At 48.8% G+C, this 14,299-nt stretch overlaps 1 protein-coding gene across 1 annotated transcript in view; it reads right to left on the reverse strand.

The window, feature by feature from the left end:
- Nucleotides 1–14,299, reverse strand: part of Cdc42bpb (CDC42 binding protein kinase beta) — an 83,927-nt gene that overhangs the window by 41,946 nt on the left and 27,682 nt on the right. The window contains 3 exon segments of the mRNA XM_033766825.1: nucleotides 1,864–1,959; nucleotides 4,485–4,568; nucleotides 8,924–9,015. Coding sequence (XP_033622716.1) covers nucleotides 1,864–1,959; nucleotides 4,485–4,568; nucleotides 8,924–8,986 — 243 coding nt within the window. The 5' untranslated portion in view covers nucleotides 8,987–9,015.

The raw sequence follows: 14,299 nt of genomic DNA on the forward strand, positions 1-14,299 counted from the left end.
GACCACAGCACTACCAGGATCCTGGCGGTCACAGGAAGCCACATCTCCACCTGCACCTGGGCCTCAGTGCACTGCAGACGGCGCAGCAGGGAACAGGTCTGCCGCTCCCACCCCCTCTCAACCACATACTGGCAACCTTCCATGCCTCTGTCTTCTTCCCATCCTCAATTTTCATCATTCTTCACATCGGGCCACTCCAAAAACTCAAGCAAAGGGCATTTCCTCTGGGGTTCTTAATCACTTTGTCTCAGCTCAGGATACATGGGCTAATGCCTGCCTCATACTTTACCTAGCAGCACACCATGCTGAGTTTGGAAAAATATTTGAAACAAACCCTAAGTACGCCTTCCTCTGTACAGACTCATGCTCTCCAGTGTTCACTGGAAATCCACTCGATTCTTATCGAAAGAGAAAGCTGAGGGTTCTGAGGCAGCCCAGGGCCATTAGCCACCTGCCAGACAGGCTCAGGCAAGGGCCCTGTCACAGTGGCTACCACCTGCGCAAGAACCACGGGCACATGGCCATGCCTCTCTGTGCCTGACACCCCATTTATGAACAATGAAAAGCAAAAGGGTCCAACTCCCAGAGACCCTGGGAAGACTGCCCAAGATAACCTTGGGCTTGACGTGCTGCAGGTACTCAACGACACCAGTGCCCCTCTGCCGAACAGAGCGGTACAGCTTCAGTTCCATATAAAAAGCATAAAACGTTTTACCTAATCCTGTGTGCTCAGATCTAACAGTTTTTGTTTTGTTGTTTGCTTTTTTCCCAAGCTGTTGGCTGGTCTTGAACTCGAGATCCTCCTGCCTCAGCCCCATGACAAGCTAGGATTATAGATAGACATGTGCCAGTAAGGTTTTGATATTTGAGAGATTATTATAAAATTTAAAAAAGCCTACATTATTGTTTTTTATGAATAAATGGCACATATGACTAAAGAGCTTCAGGGTGAAAAGGGTAAGTGAGCCACTGCGGGAAAGGAAGAGCTGGATGTAGTGGTGCACACCTGTAATCTCAGCACTCTGGGAGGCTGAGGCAGGAGTCCAGCCTGGGAAACTTAAGAGACTTTGCGAGACCCTATCTCAAAATAAAAGCAGCTGCGACCTATAACTCAGTGCAAAGACCATGGGTTCAATCCCTAGTGCCTCAAAAACAAAAAATAGAAGGGCCTCAGGTCCCTGCTTGGAAGCTGTGATGACAATGGTGGTTGTAGCCTGCCTGGCCACAGATATAGAAGAGTATGGGCCAGAAGAAGTGAAGCTGACTTGCTTCTCCAGTCTGCCTAGGGCCTTGTCCACCCTCAGCTCTGTGCCGGACGTGCTCTGAGTTTAGGAAGCCCGGAACATCCTTCCAGCAGAGAAAGTTCCCAACAGGCTTCCTGCAGTCCACTCAGGGCTCAAGGTCACAGCCTGCTCTCCCCACATTTCCAAGCTGGCTGCCCCATGTCCGTGCTCAGCTCCACTCTCACATGTGGAACATGGCACTCAGGAAATGAAGTAAGAATAAGCAGATGATCCAGAATCACCCAATGGCATCCTCAACAGGCAGCCCAGAGGGGGCTGGAGACACAGCCACACAGCAGGGCTGAAGCACTGTCATCCCCACAGCTGCTTCCTGTCATCATACATGATTCATGTCAGGAAATGCCTCAGGGCTCCAGGCTATTTAAATATGGTAAACTGGACAGCCGGAGGATGCAGTAATCTGGTACCTTAGTAAGTGGAGAAGATGCAGACATTCGTGTCTATGGCTAGCAAACCCTATCACTGGGTGTGACATTACAAGCCCCTCTGCAGCTAGACAGACACGCGTGCCTTCAAGGTAGCACCAGTGGTGTGGGCTGAGGAGGCTGGGAGGACCTACCAGGTGGTTCTCATCCTGGAACGCGTAGTGTAGCGCCGTGATCCACTGGCAGTCGCCGTTCACCAACACGTCGCGCTCTTCTCTGAAACATGCAGTCTGTGGGGAAAGAGCAACAATTAGCTATGTGTGTGCACAGGAAAGTATCCTGTGGGGTGTGGTACTCAACACAGTGGCTCTCGTCTCTCCTGCAGCCAAACACCACGTCATTGCCACCCGTGGCCCCTGCAACAGCTAAGAAGCTGACGTCTTGGTTCTTTTCCTCTGTGACCGCTGAGAATGCACTTCTGTCCCAAGGGCCATGTCTTCAGCCCACATGTTAGGGTCATCCCATTCTCTTGTGGATTCAGCTGCTGCTTTCCCCCAGCTCCCCCTCCCCAGGTTGGCCTCCTCAAATGTCCAAGGATGTGTGCCACACCACAGCTGCCCTGTCCTGCGCCTGTGATCTGAAACGTGACTTATTCAGAGGAAAAAGGATGTCACTACATACACCAAAGGAAGGAAGCTGATGGGTAAAAGGCTGCCTGAAGAGTTAAGGACAGAGAGACAGGAATGAAGACAGAGTATGCACACCCTACAAGGCATGGGCACCACCACTAAGAAGCAATACAGTCCTGGCTTAATACACAAGCCACGGAAGAATTGGGACTCAAGGCCCCAGAGCCTGCTTTACTTGCTCTCTTATTTGAGTTTCCTGTAAATTTTTCTCTTCAAAATCTATGACACTTCCCTTTCAAAACAAACATGCACCTTAATGCTACTCATTATCACGTGACAAGGGGACAGCCAGCAGCAGCAGCCATCCAGATGTAGAGACACGAGCAGCTCAGCTTTGTGCTGATCTCCCCAGCCAGTGGTCACTGCCCTGGCCTAGGCAGGACGGGCTCAGACACCTGAGTGCTGGGAGCCTGGTCTCCTGCCCATCAGCCAACACACTATCCACAATGGAATGGGTACAGCAGGATCTCTGCTGCAGCCCAGGAGCCCCCGCTCTGCTATGTGCTTCTGCATGGGGCAGCTCTGTGCACCTGGCCTCTGCCCAGCAAGGTCAGGACAAACCCAGTCTTAAGCCGGGATGCCCTACATGGAGACTCACGGACAGGAAACGTACATATCATTCAGCAGTTTTCTTTTGTTCAAAAGTGGAGGGTTAGGTGTTCGGCTTTTTGAGACACGTCTCACTAGGCAACCTAGGCTAGCCTTGAACTTGTTGTCCTTTAGATGGTGGGATTACAGGTGTGTGCCACCATGCCTGGCTTCTAGTGTGTTTTAATGACCTAAGAAGATGAAATAACCCAGCCTGCTCTAAACGTTATGAACTTACACAGCTTAGTGGCTCTTCCACTGTCCAATCCACTTAATCTGTTCTTTTTTTTTTTTTGGTACCGCGTATCGAACTCAGGTGCTTGCGCTTGAGAGACAGGCCACCGAACTGCTGAGCTAAATCCCCAGCCCACCCACTTAATCTGTTCTTAAAGAAAACTTTTTAGATGTCAATACTGTAAAACAATGTTTAAAATAAGTCATAATAATTAAGAGAGAAATTACTACTAGCATTCTATATTGATACATATGTGAGATAGATCCATCAATTGAATGATCGATCACACAAATATCCCATTATACAAACTCTAGGGTCACCATAATGATTAGCAGACACCCTAGGCATCTTCTGAGGGAGTCAAAGAAGTCGGGTTTGTTACAGTAACCAAATGCAGATTGCAGCAGCCATGCTGTCTCTCTGCTGGGTGCACATGGACACCCTGCACCTCCTATGTTCTTGGAGCCCTGATTGCTTTTCTCCCCAGAGAGGAACAGCCTCAGTTGGCCTAATGCCCATGTGGGTGGGGAGGCCCGTGGCTGAAGCAGGTCAGGGGTAGCAGATGTGGTGATGGGAGTACGACAGAAGAAGACACTCAGTGCCTCTGGGAGGCCACAGGATTGGAGAGCTGAGTCAGAGTTAGGAGGCTACCAGGTGACTGTAAAATAATGGCAACTCAGCCAACCCACCCACTTCTTAGGCAATAAATGGGTGGAAGATGTGCCGGGTGCCACAACAGGAAAGAGGATTCTACCACAGAGAAGGAAGAGCAAGCCATCAGCGATTCAGATGTGAGCTGCAGGAATGGGGCAGGCTGGAGGGAAAAGCTGCCACATTCCCAGAAGCCTTGCACTCCGGAGACCTGGCTGAAGCCAAGGGTTTGTACTGTGATCTGGGGCGTGATGGATGCAGCAGGCCTGAGAGGACGAGGCAGGAATCACCAGGGAGGAAGGGATGTGGAAGGACAGAAACTGGGGCTGGGCAGGAATGAGACCAACGCTATGTGTGTGCTTCAGGGGCAGAGCCAACGAGAACTAAGAGCGCACCAAGACTGCATGCAGGGATGCCACGTCTATCAGGGCCTTTGCCAGAGCATGACTGACACCGACAAGCTCCAGGCTGCTGTTTGCCTCTCGGTAGCCAGAACCCTGTGGCACTGTGAATGTGGCTGACATGCAGGCAGCAGAGGCTGAGGGCCACTGCAGAGTGCCCACTGCCTGGCAGGGGAGCTGGGCTGGGGAGGCAGCTGCCCCTTCTTCACATATCCCGCTCCCACCTGCGTTATTGGTACCCCCACACTCACCTCTGCTCTCTTAAGCATCTCCCACTTATTGAGGATTTTCATTGCATAGATCCTCTCAGTGCTCTTCATTTTGACAACAGCTACCTGGAATACAAAGGTGAGCGTCACAAAATGTAGTTAGTGGGACAAAAGGCTAGAACATCTTCATGTAGTTACTGCAGAATCCTAAGTGCCAGGGAGCCATGGAAAACAAGCTCTTCAGGAAAGCAGACTTTTCCTGGTAAATGCAGATTTGTCTCTGTGAGCACAGGAACTTGACTTTAACTGCACTGACTCAACTCCAAGCTTTAGTGTCCCCCACTTGGATCATGGTGGAGATCTCATTGTCAACAAGCCAACGGCTCTTAGAATTTGCATGGCTCCTGAGCTCTGTTGCTGGCTGAGGGCCAGGCACATTCTGCCCAGGAAGCCATCTCCACCGCTTGCTCCCTGCCACCCTCATGCAGTCAGTGTCATAGAGGTGGCGAGCACTGTGTGGGCCCTGGAGTAACCTGGGCAAATTCACTGCTTCAGGCCTCAGTTTCCACAACTACAAAAGGGAACAAGCACAACACTGGCTCCTCGTGCTGGGAAGGCAGCCAAGTCACTGTGCGGCACACTCTGGGCAGAGCCAGGCACAGTTGGCTCGGCATGCAGGCTGCCGGCTGCCCTTCAGGTGCGACTCCAATGCCACCTCTGCCAGGAAGTCCTGTGGGCCTTTCGATCTGCCAAATGTTCCATAAGCTCTTCCTCCAGCACCAGCCCTGCTGCAATGGTGTACACAGCACAGCACTTCTACTCCACCCACATATATCCACTGGCCAAGTCCCACCACAACCCTGTAAGCTGGTTCCTGGGCCACGACACTGTGTGTGTCCTCTGCCGCCTGGGGCAGGCAGTTGGTGTGTCTCCTTGCACAGAAGTCATGGAACAAAGGGTGTTGACATCACGTTCCCTCCTTTTCCACCTTTCTAACCATTCCACACCATGCCACACACACCAAGGCCAGGGGCTTAGAGAGCTGGCATGGCTGAGCACTCTCCATGCCAGGACCCTGACAAGCAGTCACCTGTGTTCTCAGGTGAGCGCCAGCAACTCCGGAGAGTGTGCTTAATATCTGTACTGGAGAGCCATGGAGTCTGAGGCTGGGTGGGTTTAAACCACCCACCCAAGAAGTACAGTGTCTACACTATAATGATTTCAGACACAGCATCACTGTCCCTGGGCCACCTAGCCTGTAGAGGGTCCTGGCCAGCTCTACTGGTGAAGTTGTCCACTGGCCCACTCTTGGTTCCTGTGGTGGTTTGTCCTGTTTTCTTATAATTTGAATAAACTGAAAAGAAAATGTCTACACAAAGGCATGACAAGCTCCCCAAAATATAGAGTGAGAGCTTGGGGCACACATATCATTACTGAGAGGAGTTTCCTTGCCCTGGGAGTTGGTGGGGGACCACGAAAATGGGGTATAGTATTGTCGCTACAAAGCCACCCAGCGTCTACTGCAGGAATAGCCTAGCGTGGAAGCAAGGCCAGAGCTGACAATTTCTTGAGGAAAATGCTAACATCTGAGGACAACAAGCCTCAGGGATAATCCAGACCTCTGAGAACACAACCACAACACTCAGAGCTCTTGCTGGGGGCCTGGTTCTTTGCAAGAGGCCTATCGGGCACAGACTGCCAGAAAGCATGCAAAAGTGGCTGAGAAAACATGTACAAGGATGTGTCTTTCCAGAGCAAAACACTTGTTAACTCAAAAATACATCAGTGAAATGTAGAAGTAAAATTCAATGTTAGCAACAATAATACCTGCAATACTGAAAATCTTTCCCCACTGCAATATAACCTATAAACAATTTGTACAAAATCTTGTTTAATTTACCAGAAACAACTTCCTAACCTAAATAAACATCAATCTTAACTGCTGTTAAAAAAAAAAAAAAAAAGCTAGGGGTGGTGGCACACACCTGTAGTCCTAGCACTCAGGAGGCTGAGACATGAGGATCACCCCTAGTTTGAGGGCAGCCTGGGCTACAAAGTGAGTTCAAGGCCAGGCTAACATAGGGAGACCCTGTGTCAAAAATAAAAATTAAAAAAAAAAAATCTAAAATTTTCACCAAAACTAGACATTTCAGCAAAGAAATATAAATCAAAATCAATTCACAAAATGCTAAGTGATCCTAAGACATGAGGACAAAAATGAGTACTTGATTCTTGAGGGAAAAGGAAAACAAGAAACCTATTCTCTTTAAATATAAACAAATGAACTGGGGACATAGAGAAGACAGGCATGGTACAGTCAGTGGCAGAGTGCTTAGCGTTTCCAAGGCCCTGCCTGGGTGCCAGCTCCAGCACCATTAATAAAAAGTCCCTGAAGCAGAAGGGGTGAAGCTGCTTATTTCAGCATAGCCAGAGAAAGGGACAGAGGAGGACACAGGAGGACACAGGACAGCAGCAGCACAAATGATACCCAGGGACCTGGTGAGAGGGCAGGACTGGCCACCTCTGCATCACTCATGCTACTCACACAGCTGCTCTGCTCATCTGAAGTAGCTTCCAAATAAACCCTTGCAACTTTATAAAGTGGCTCCAGAGGCAAGAGATGACACAGCAGAGTGGCCAGGCTTCTGGGTCCAGGCCAACTCCACCTCTGGGCCTTGGCTCTTGCCCTGGCAGCAGCTCAGGTACACCGTATCACAGAGGCACCCTGGCTGTCCCCTGGATACAGAGGAGCAACAGGGACTTCTAATGCCACTGTGCTCCAGGAGAGGGCAACACCCCACACACCTGAGCATCCTTCCACTAATGAGCTGGATGGTGTCTCCACCCAGAGGGGCTTGGGTGTGCAGCACCACGTGTCCTGCCCTGTGTGCTGCACAACACACTGCCACACCAGGGTCATCCTGCAGGCAGCCACACTGGGTGCGAGCTTAGTGCAACCCTGGCACTCTCTTGGCACTGAGACTCCACTTGATAGTAAGTGGTGGTGGTGGTGGTGATGATGATGATGATGACAACATACCAGAAGAGAAGAGCTTGAAGGGCTCAACATAGGCAAATGAGGAGATGGAAGGGCTGGCTCACTGCCCCAGTTCAGTCAGCTGAGTCCACACACTGTACACATGCAGTGAGATGTCACTGTTCCCCATGAACATGTACCATTATTACACTGAAATTAAATACAACTCAGCTGTAACCACAAGTGAGGATACTTCTGCTCCCCGAACTGGCAGGTGTCACCTATGTCACTCACAGGTACCTCAGAGGCGGGGAAGCTGAAGTGGCCTATTTCAGGGACACTATGAGACGACAGCTCAGGAGGATGATGGGGGGGAGCATCAGCACGTGGTCCAAAGGCCCAGCCTACAGCAGGGGAGGCACAGGACAGCAAGCAGAAGGCCAGGCAGCAGGAGGGGCTGGCAAGGAGGCCACAGGGACCTGGGAGGACACCAGGGACAGGACAGTGCTAAAGTCACTGAGGATAACTGGGGAACACAGGGAGTGAGGTTCAGAGGTTGCAAAGCCTGCACAGAAAATGAAGACTGGGCAAGGCAGAAGCACTCCTCTTTACCTGGGAGGTCCAGACACCAACCAGGGTCACTGTCTTTGAAACTCACCAAAACTCAGTTTTGCATTACATTCTGTGTCAAAGAAAAACACTAAAAATAGCTATAAACCGTTCTGGCAAAACTATTTTCCCTTCTTTCATTTCTCCCAGCGATCATCACCTCCCGGCCTCCTTCTCCTGGCTGCCCCCTGGCCAGCACGCAGGGCGGCCTGGCCTCGCTGGCGCACTGTGCATTGGAGGGAAGTTGGTTTTCATTTTAGAGACTGTCTCCATCTTCTCACTCTATAACAAACTACAGCTTGATTCATCAAACAAGCTGCTTTCCCAGTTTTTCCTGTGGCTCTTTTAAATGAAAAGCTCCCTGCTAGCGGCACTCAAGAGTCGCGGCCTGGGTGGGCGGGTTATGTCAAAGAAGGGAACTTTTGTGGGCCCAAAACAAGGCAGACCTTGGGTACAGGTCACACAGGCAAAGACTGTCAAAACCCACTCAGATCTGTGTATTTTACATGGAATTATACTGCACTTGCTGTCCCAGCCTCACTACATAGTCCAGGCTAGTCTTAAGCTATGTAGCCCAGGCTGGCCTTGTTGCAGCAATCCTCCTGCCTCAGCCTCCTGAGTGCTGGGACTACAGGTTTGGACCACATGTCTGGCTCTCCCTGTAGTTTTTAGAAAGTGCCAGTCCATCTAACAATTTTCTGAACTTAATTATGTCTGTAAGAAACTAGTTTTGGTCTCAACGACATTCAGAGCAATTCTCCAGTCACAAGCTCTCACTCTGCCTTGTCTCTTTTGGAGTTTACCATCCAAGCCCCTGGGTGATACCAATGCAAGGAGGAAAAAGGCCTCTCCACCTTTTCACCTAGGCCGGTGAGCAGGGCGAGGTTTCCCTTACCTCTCCAAAAGCACCTCTTCCGATTACTTTGATTATTTCAAAGTCCTCTCGATGAAGTTGCATTTCCTTCACCAGCTGCGTAAACGGTTTAGCTGTTCACAGAAAATGTAAAATTAACAATTTAGTTCAATAAACTCATGCAATCCAAATACCTCATTGACTGAGACATACCCGCTAAGGTATACTTTTTTCAAAACTTTACTTTTTAAAATATTTAATAAAAGCTCCTGGAAGCATGATCACATGCTTTATCAGCAACTGTGCTCCACTGTCTACTGTAACAGATACCACCATTATAAACATTCCTAGTAAAACTCTTCACCTTCCTGGTTAAAGCCAAAGTTCACCCGCCAGGAGAGCAAACTCTTGGAAGCAGGTGAGTCACCTGATGTGAGCAGAGGTGCAGCAGCGCCGAGCTCCCCACATCTGTACTGCATCAGCCGCAGGGCAGCTGGGGAACACCAGGCACCCTCCACCCTCGGGGACAGCCAGGCTCCAAGGTGCTGTGGCGCCCCTGGCTCCCTCAGGGCCCTAGGCAGGCCACATGTAGTCTACTGATTAGGTACTTCATGCCACCAGGCCACTGGCCACATGCTCCTCACACCAACTCCTGGAGAGCAATTCAACCACCATCCACATGCCACAGGTGAGGACACCGAGCCAGGTTTCTATGCACGGTTTAGTGGGTTGCAGAGTGATTTTACTTCAAAACAAGGTCTTTACAGGGGACAGAGATTTAGCTTAGCGTAGCACTGCACCTGCCTCACAAGTGCAAGGTCCTGAGTTTATCTCGGTACCAGAAACAAAACAATAACAAAAAAAAAACAAGTTTTTTATAGATAACAATCAAGTTAAGATGCAGTCATGTAGTGAATCTGGGTGGGCTCTAAATCCAACTGGGGGGGATGACTGGGTACTGATGGGCCTTTACACTGAGCCACATACTCAGTTCTTTTCATCTTTTATTTCGAGACAGGTCCTCATTATTCATCAAAGACAGCTCAAACTTGGGATCCTCCTGTCTTAAGCTCCCAGAATAATGAGATTATAGGCATGTGACACCATACCCAGAAAGACTAGAATTTTTATAAAAAGAGAATTTGGACATAGAGGAGCAGGAAAAAAAAAAAAAAGTCATGTGAAGATGGCACAGAGGTTGAGAGGCAATCAGTCTCTGGCCAATTAATGTCAAAAACTCCCAGTAGAGAAGGGGGAGGAACCTTCCCCACATCCAAGGGGGAGCACAGCCTGCCCACACCTTGACTTTGGCCTGCTAGCCTCCAAGACCATAAAAGGGGAATTTGTCATGCCAAGCCCCACTCCAATCCCTGTGTGGTAACCTACAGGCAAAGGTCCCAGGGGACTCCTAAGGAGTCGGGAGGGGAGGTGATTTCTTCCCAGGACCACAGAGCAAGGGGCAGAGGCAGATGTGGCCTTGCACTCAGGTCACTGTTCCTGTCATTCCTGCTCTCACCCACAGGCTGCAAATGCCAGTCACCTCCTTTGTGAGTCTGTCTTTATTTTCACTTTCAGGCCCAAATCTGTATGTGTTAGGCTAACTTCTATTGTTCTACACAGCTCTTTTCAATCCTGCATTCCTAAAGTATTAGAAAATATTATTGCTGGGCAAAGGGGTGCAGAGTGTATCATCTCTTACCAGTGCTTCTGTATCGCCAATTACTGCCCCCAAATGTGCAATTTGACATTGTCTGGGCTTTCAATTGAGTTCCATATTATTAATCCAACTCTATCTTTTTCCTCTTTAAACAGTTGTTCAGGGGTTGGGATTTAGCTCAATGGTGACAAGGGCAGGGCCCTGGGTTCAGTCTTCAGCACCAGAAAATTAAAACGAAATCCAAAAACAGTTGCTCAGTTCTACCAGCAGGGTTGAGCACCATGCTCACTACCCCAGCACCAGCAGGAGGCACAGCAGAAGATCCCTGGGACCATCAGACAGGCACCCTCACTACAGGCCCTATCATAACCATGGGGCCCATGAGCACAGAGCTCAAGCAAAGAACACACAAGGCCAGACTATTTAAGCTTTTAATTCTTTATTTCTCTCAAGCATCACCAAAAATAACCATTCCCCAAATTCCTAAAGAAAATGTCTTTTAAATAGCCACTGAAGACAACCACCTCTGTTTTGGGGGAGTTCTTTTGTTCTGTGCTGTTCCAGTGACTGAACCCAGGGCCAGGCAAGCACTTTACGACCTGACCCCTTTTTATTCGGGAACAAGGTCTCACTAGACCTTCCAGGTTGGCTTCAAACTGGTGACCCCTGTGAGTAGCTGGGTTACAGATGTGTATCATCACATCCAGTTTCTTGGTATCATTTGGAAACCAAATGGTACCCTTCATGGTGGTGAAGTAAAGAGTCATAAGAAATCTGATTTATTCTAGTTTGTCACCAGAAGAAAGAGTTCAGGAAGAGAAGATGCCAACCCACCACCACACCATGAGCTACTTGGCACCACAGCACAGAAAAGTACACAGTGGAGGGGTGCAGAGGAGTACCCTGGACTCTTACCCTCTGCCTGCGAAACTCACAACCCCAACACCTACCCTGGCAGCTCACTGTCTGTGCCTTGAGGCCAGGGTACTCTGTTTCCAGCTGTGTGCCTGGCTGTGCTACCTACCCACTCACAGCATTTGCCATGGGTTGCAACCTGTTTGTTCACCGTGCTGGTTAGAAGCTGCTTCATTTTGGCTCTGTCAAACCTAACAGCTACAAATGTCACTGTTCTACACTGTGGCCACTTTTCATCTCATTATGCTAATGTTTCACTAGATAGAAAAATTACTTTTAATAAAATCGAGTTACTTCCTTTGTCATTTTATTAAGGTTTAGAAAGTTACCGCCCTTTGAAGAGCTGATATCAATCCTATTTTCTGCTAAATGCTTTTATAAATACTTAACCCTGCATGCCATCCACTGTTGAGAGTATTTTGGAGCGGGATGTGAATACGGACCTTAACTCCCAGTTTCAACCATCCATATGCATTCAAGTGGTTATGACACTTGGCCTAATTCTGTTTGTCCATTTCTACCTGGGCAAGAGGAGGCCACACCCAATGCCCAAGTGAGCTGCCTGCTCACAGTGCCATCTCAGTCACTTGTTCTCCTGTGACTAGACTTCCTCATCCATGATGGCAAAAGCTCCTTCTGGGGTCTCATGGTGATCAGAAGAAGCTAGATAGGACAAAGAAAGCAGCCTACACCAAGGCCATGACCTCTACACACCCGCTTTCATCTTGTCTTTTCACATTAATTGCCCCAAGGCTATCTGATCCTCCTGGTCAAGCTTTACTCCTACACTATGGACAAAACATTTTTGGTGCTTATGCTTTTTTTTGGGGGGGGTACCAGGGAATGAACTCAGGACCCTGTGCTTGTGAAGCATGCAGCAAAGCCACTAAGCTAAATTCCCGGCCCTGCTTATACATTTTTAACAGTCCTGCTCAAGTGTTCCTGAAATGGGTGGATATGGATTCCTCAGGGCTAGTCTGATAAACACAGAAAGTGAGGGAATAATCCCAGGAGGAAAGCTTGTCAAGATAACAAAACTACAAGGATCAAGTAGAAGGAAATCAGCAGAATGAAAGCTTACTTTCATAAAAGGCACTAACAAGAAGGGAAAGTCTAAGGGCAAACATTATTTGTCAAACACTTCCGGGGCTAGGTAGTAACAATATACCTGACTGTAAAAACTAAGACTGCTGTGGACCAGGGATTTAGCTCAGTGGTTCCGCCACCTGCTTTGCAAGCACAAGGGCCTGAGTTTGATCCCCAGTACAAAAAAAAAAAAAAAGACCAAAAAAACCCACTGTAAGAGGACAGGGACAGGATGTTATGGAGGAGAGGTGGAGGGGGAAATGAGTACAGGGCTTTTCAAACCAATCTTGGAATTTGGCTTTGAAAGAGCAGTATGTGGGGGCACCCACAGTCTACGGACAGTGCACCAAGGGCACCTGCAGCCATCAACAAGGGAACCACAGGGCTCAGGTGTGGTGTGAACCATGCTCATGAAGCGGAGAAAGCCAGCTGGGATGGTGGGAGATTGGCGCCACACGGGCAGGGCACTCATGCTCAGGGAGCTCACACAACATGGAAGGCAAGGGCTCTACACACAAGTGTGCAAAGCTGTCAGGAATCCATGTTCACTGGATATGAAAGAAAAGACTGCAGAACTTCGGAGGCTGAGGCAGGAGGATCACTTAGAGTTTGAGGCCAGCCTAGGCTACACAGTGAGTTCAAATCCATCCCTGAATGTAACTGTATACCTAAAATGTACCAATAAACTCAATGACAGGGGGAAAAAAATCCAGCCCTGAAATATATAGCAAGATTCTGTCTCAAAAGCAAAAACAAAACCCCCAAAATACAAGAAAGTACTTAGCAAATGCAGCAGAGCATTAAAGTTCTGGTGGTCACTGATTTGCTGACTACCACCTAATCAGGAGGCTCCAGAAATTCTCTAGTTAAAGAGTCTAGACCAGTGATGGATGGTGAGACTTTTAGAGCTTTCAATACAAATAGCCAGCTGTGGCAAGCATGCCATAGGTTCATCACCACTTCCCTAAAATGTCACAATCTATTAAACAAATGCTTTGGACATCTACTATGTGCCAGGAACAGTTCTAAGCGAGAAGGATAGGCCTGTGAGCAAATGGAAGTTCCTTCAAGGAGCTTGAATTTTAGTAAAAACAGAAAAGAAACAGCAAATAAAAGAACAAACGGATTACACAGAAAGCAGTGAGCCTGTGGACAAAGGGAAAGGTAGAACACTAGCCTGAGTCACCCTGGGGTAGGGAGAGAGGTAGGGGTTGAGAAAGGCAGACCTAGATGCACCAAAAAGGCACAGCACAGGATGATTTCCTGCCAGCCTGGCTGCACACAGGCACTGCCCAGCACACCCAGGCTGGTCAGGGAGTGGCCTCTTTCTGCTCTCTGGGTCCTGGGGTACTTGGGGTTCAAGGGCAGGAGTTAGCTGGTGCAATAGGCCTGGGTTTGGAGCAACAAAGAAGGACCAACAAGGTCAGCTTTGTCCTGGAAGGCAGCTGAGGACCCAGAGTCACCCACTGGGTTTCGCCATGAAGCATTAGCAAAAGTGAGCTTTGAGATATTGAGAGACATAAGTGTGATTGTTAGTTTGAGACTGATGAGAGAGATGGAGACAACGAAGACAGACAAACTTTAAGAACTTTAAACATCAAGTGTAAGCTGGCCATGGTGGCACACCCCTGTAATCCCAGCAATCTGGGAGTCTGATCTCAAATTCTAATCCAGCCTTAGCCAGTCTCAAGAAGTATAAAAAGGTTGGGGATACAGCTCAGTGTAAACGCCCCAGGGTTCAATCCCTAGTACCACCAAAA

The sequence above is a fragment of the Fukomys damarensis genome, unplaced genomic scaffold (assembly GCF_012274545.1).
Source record: "Fukomys damarensis isolate Sample0158 unplaced genomic scaffold, DMR_v1.0_HiC HiC_scaffold_21, whole genome shotgun sequence".
Taxonomy (NCBI): Eukaryota; Metazoa; Chordata; class Mammalia; order Rodentia; family Bathyergidae; genus Fukomys; species Fukomys damarensis.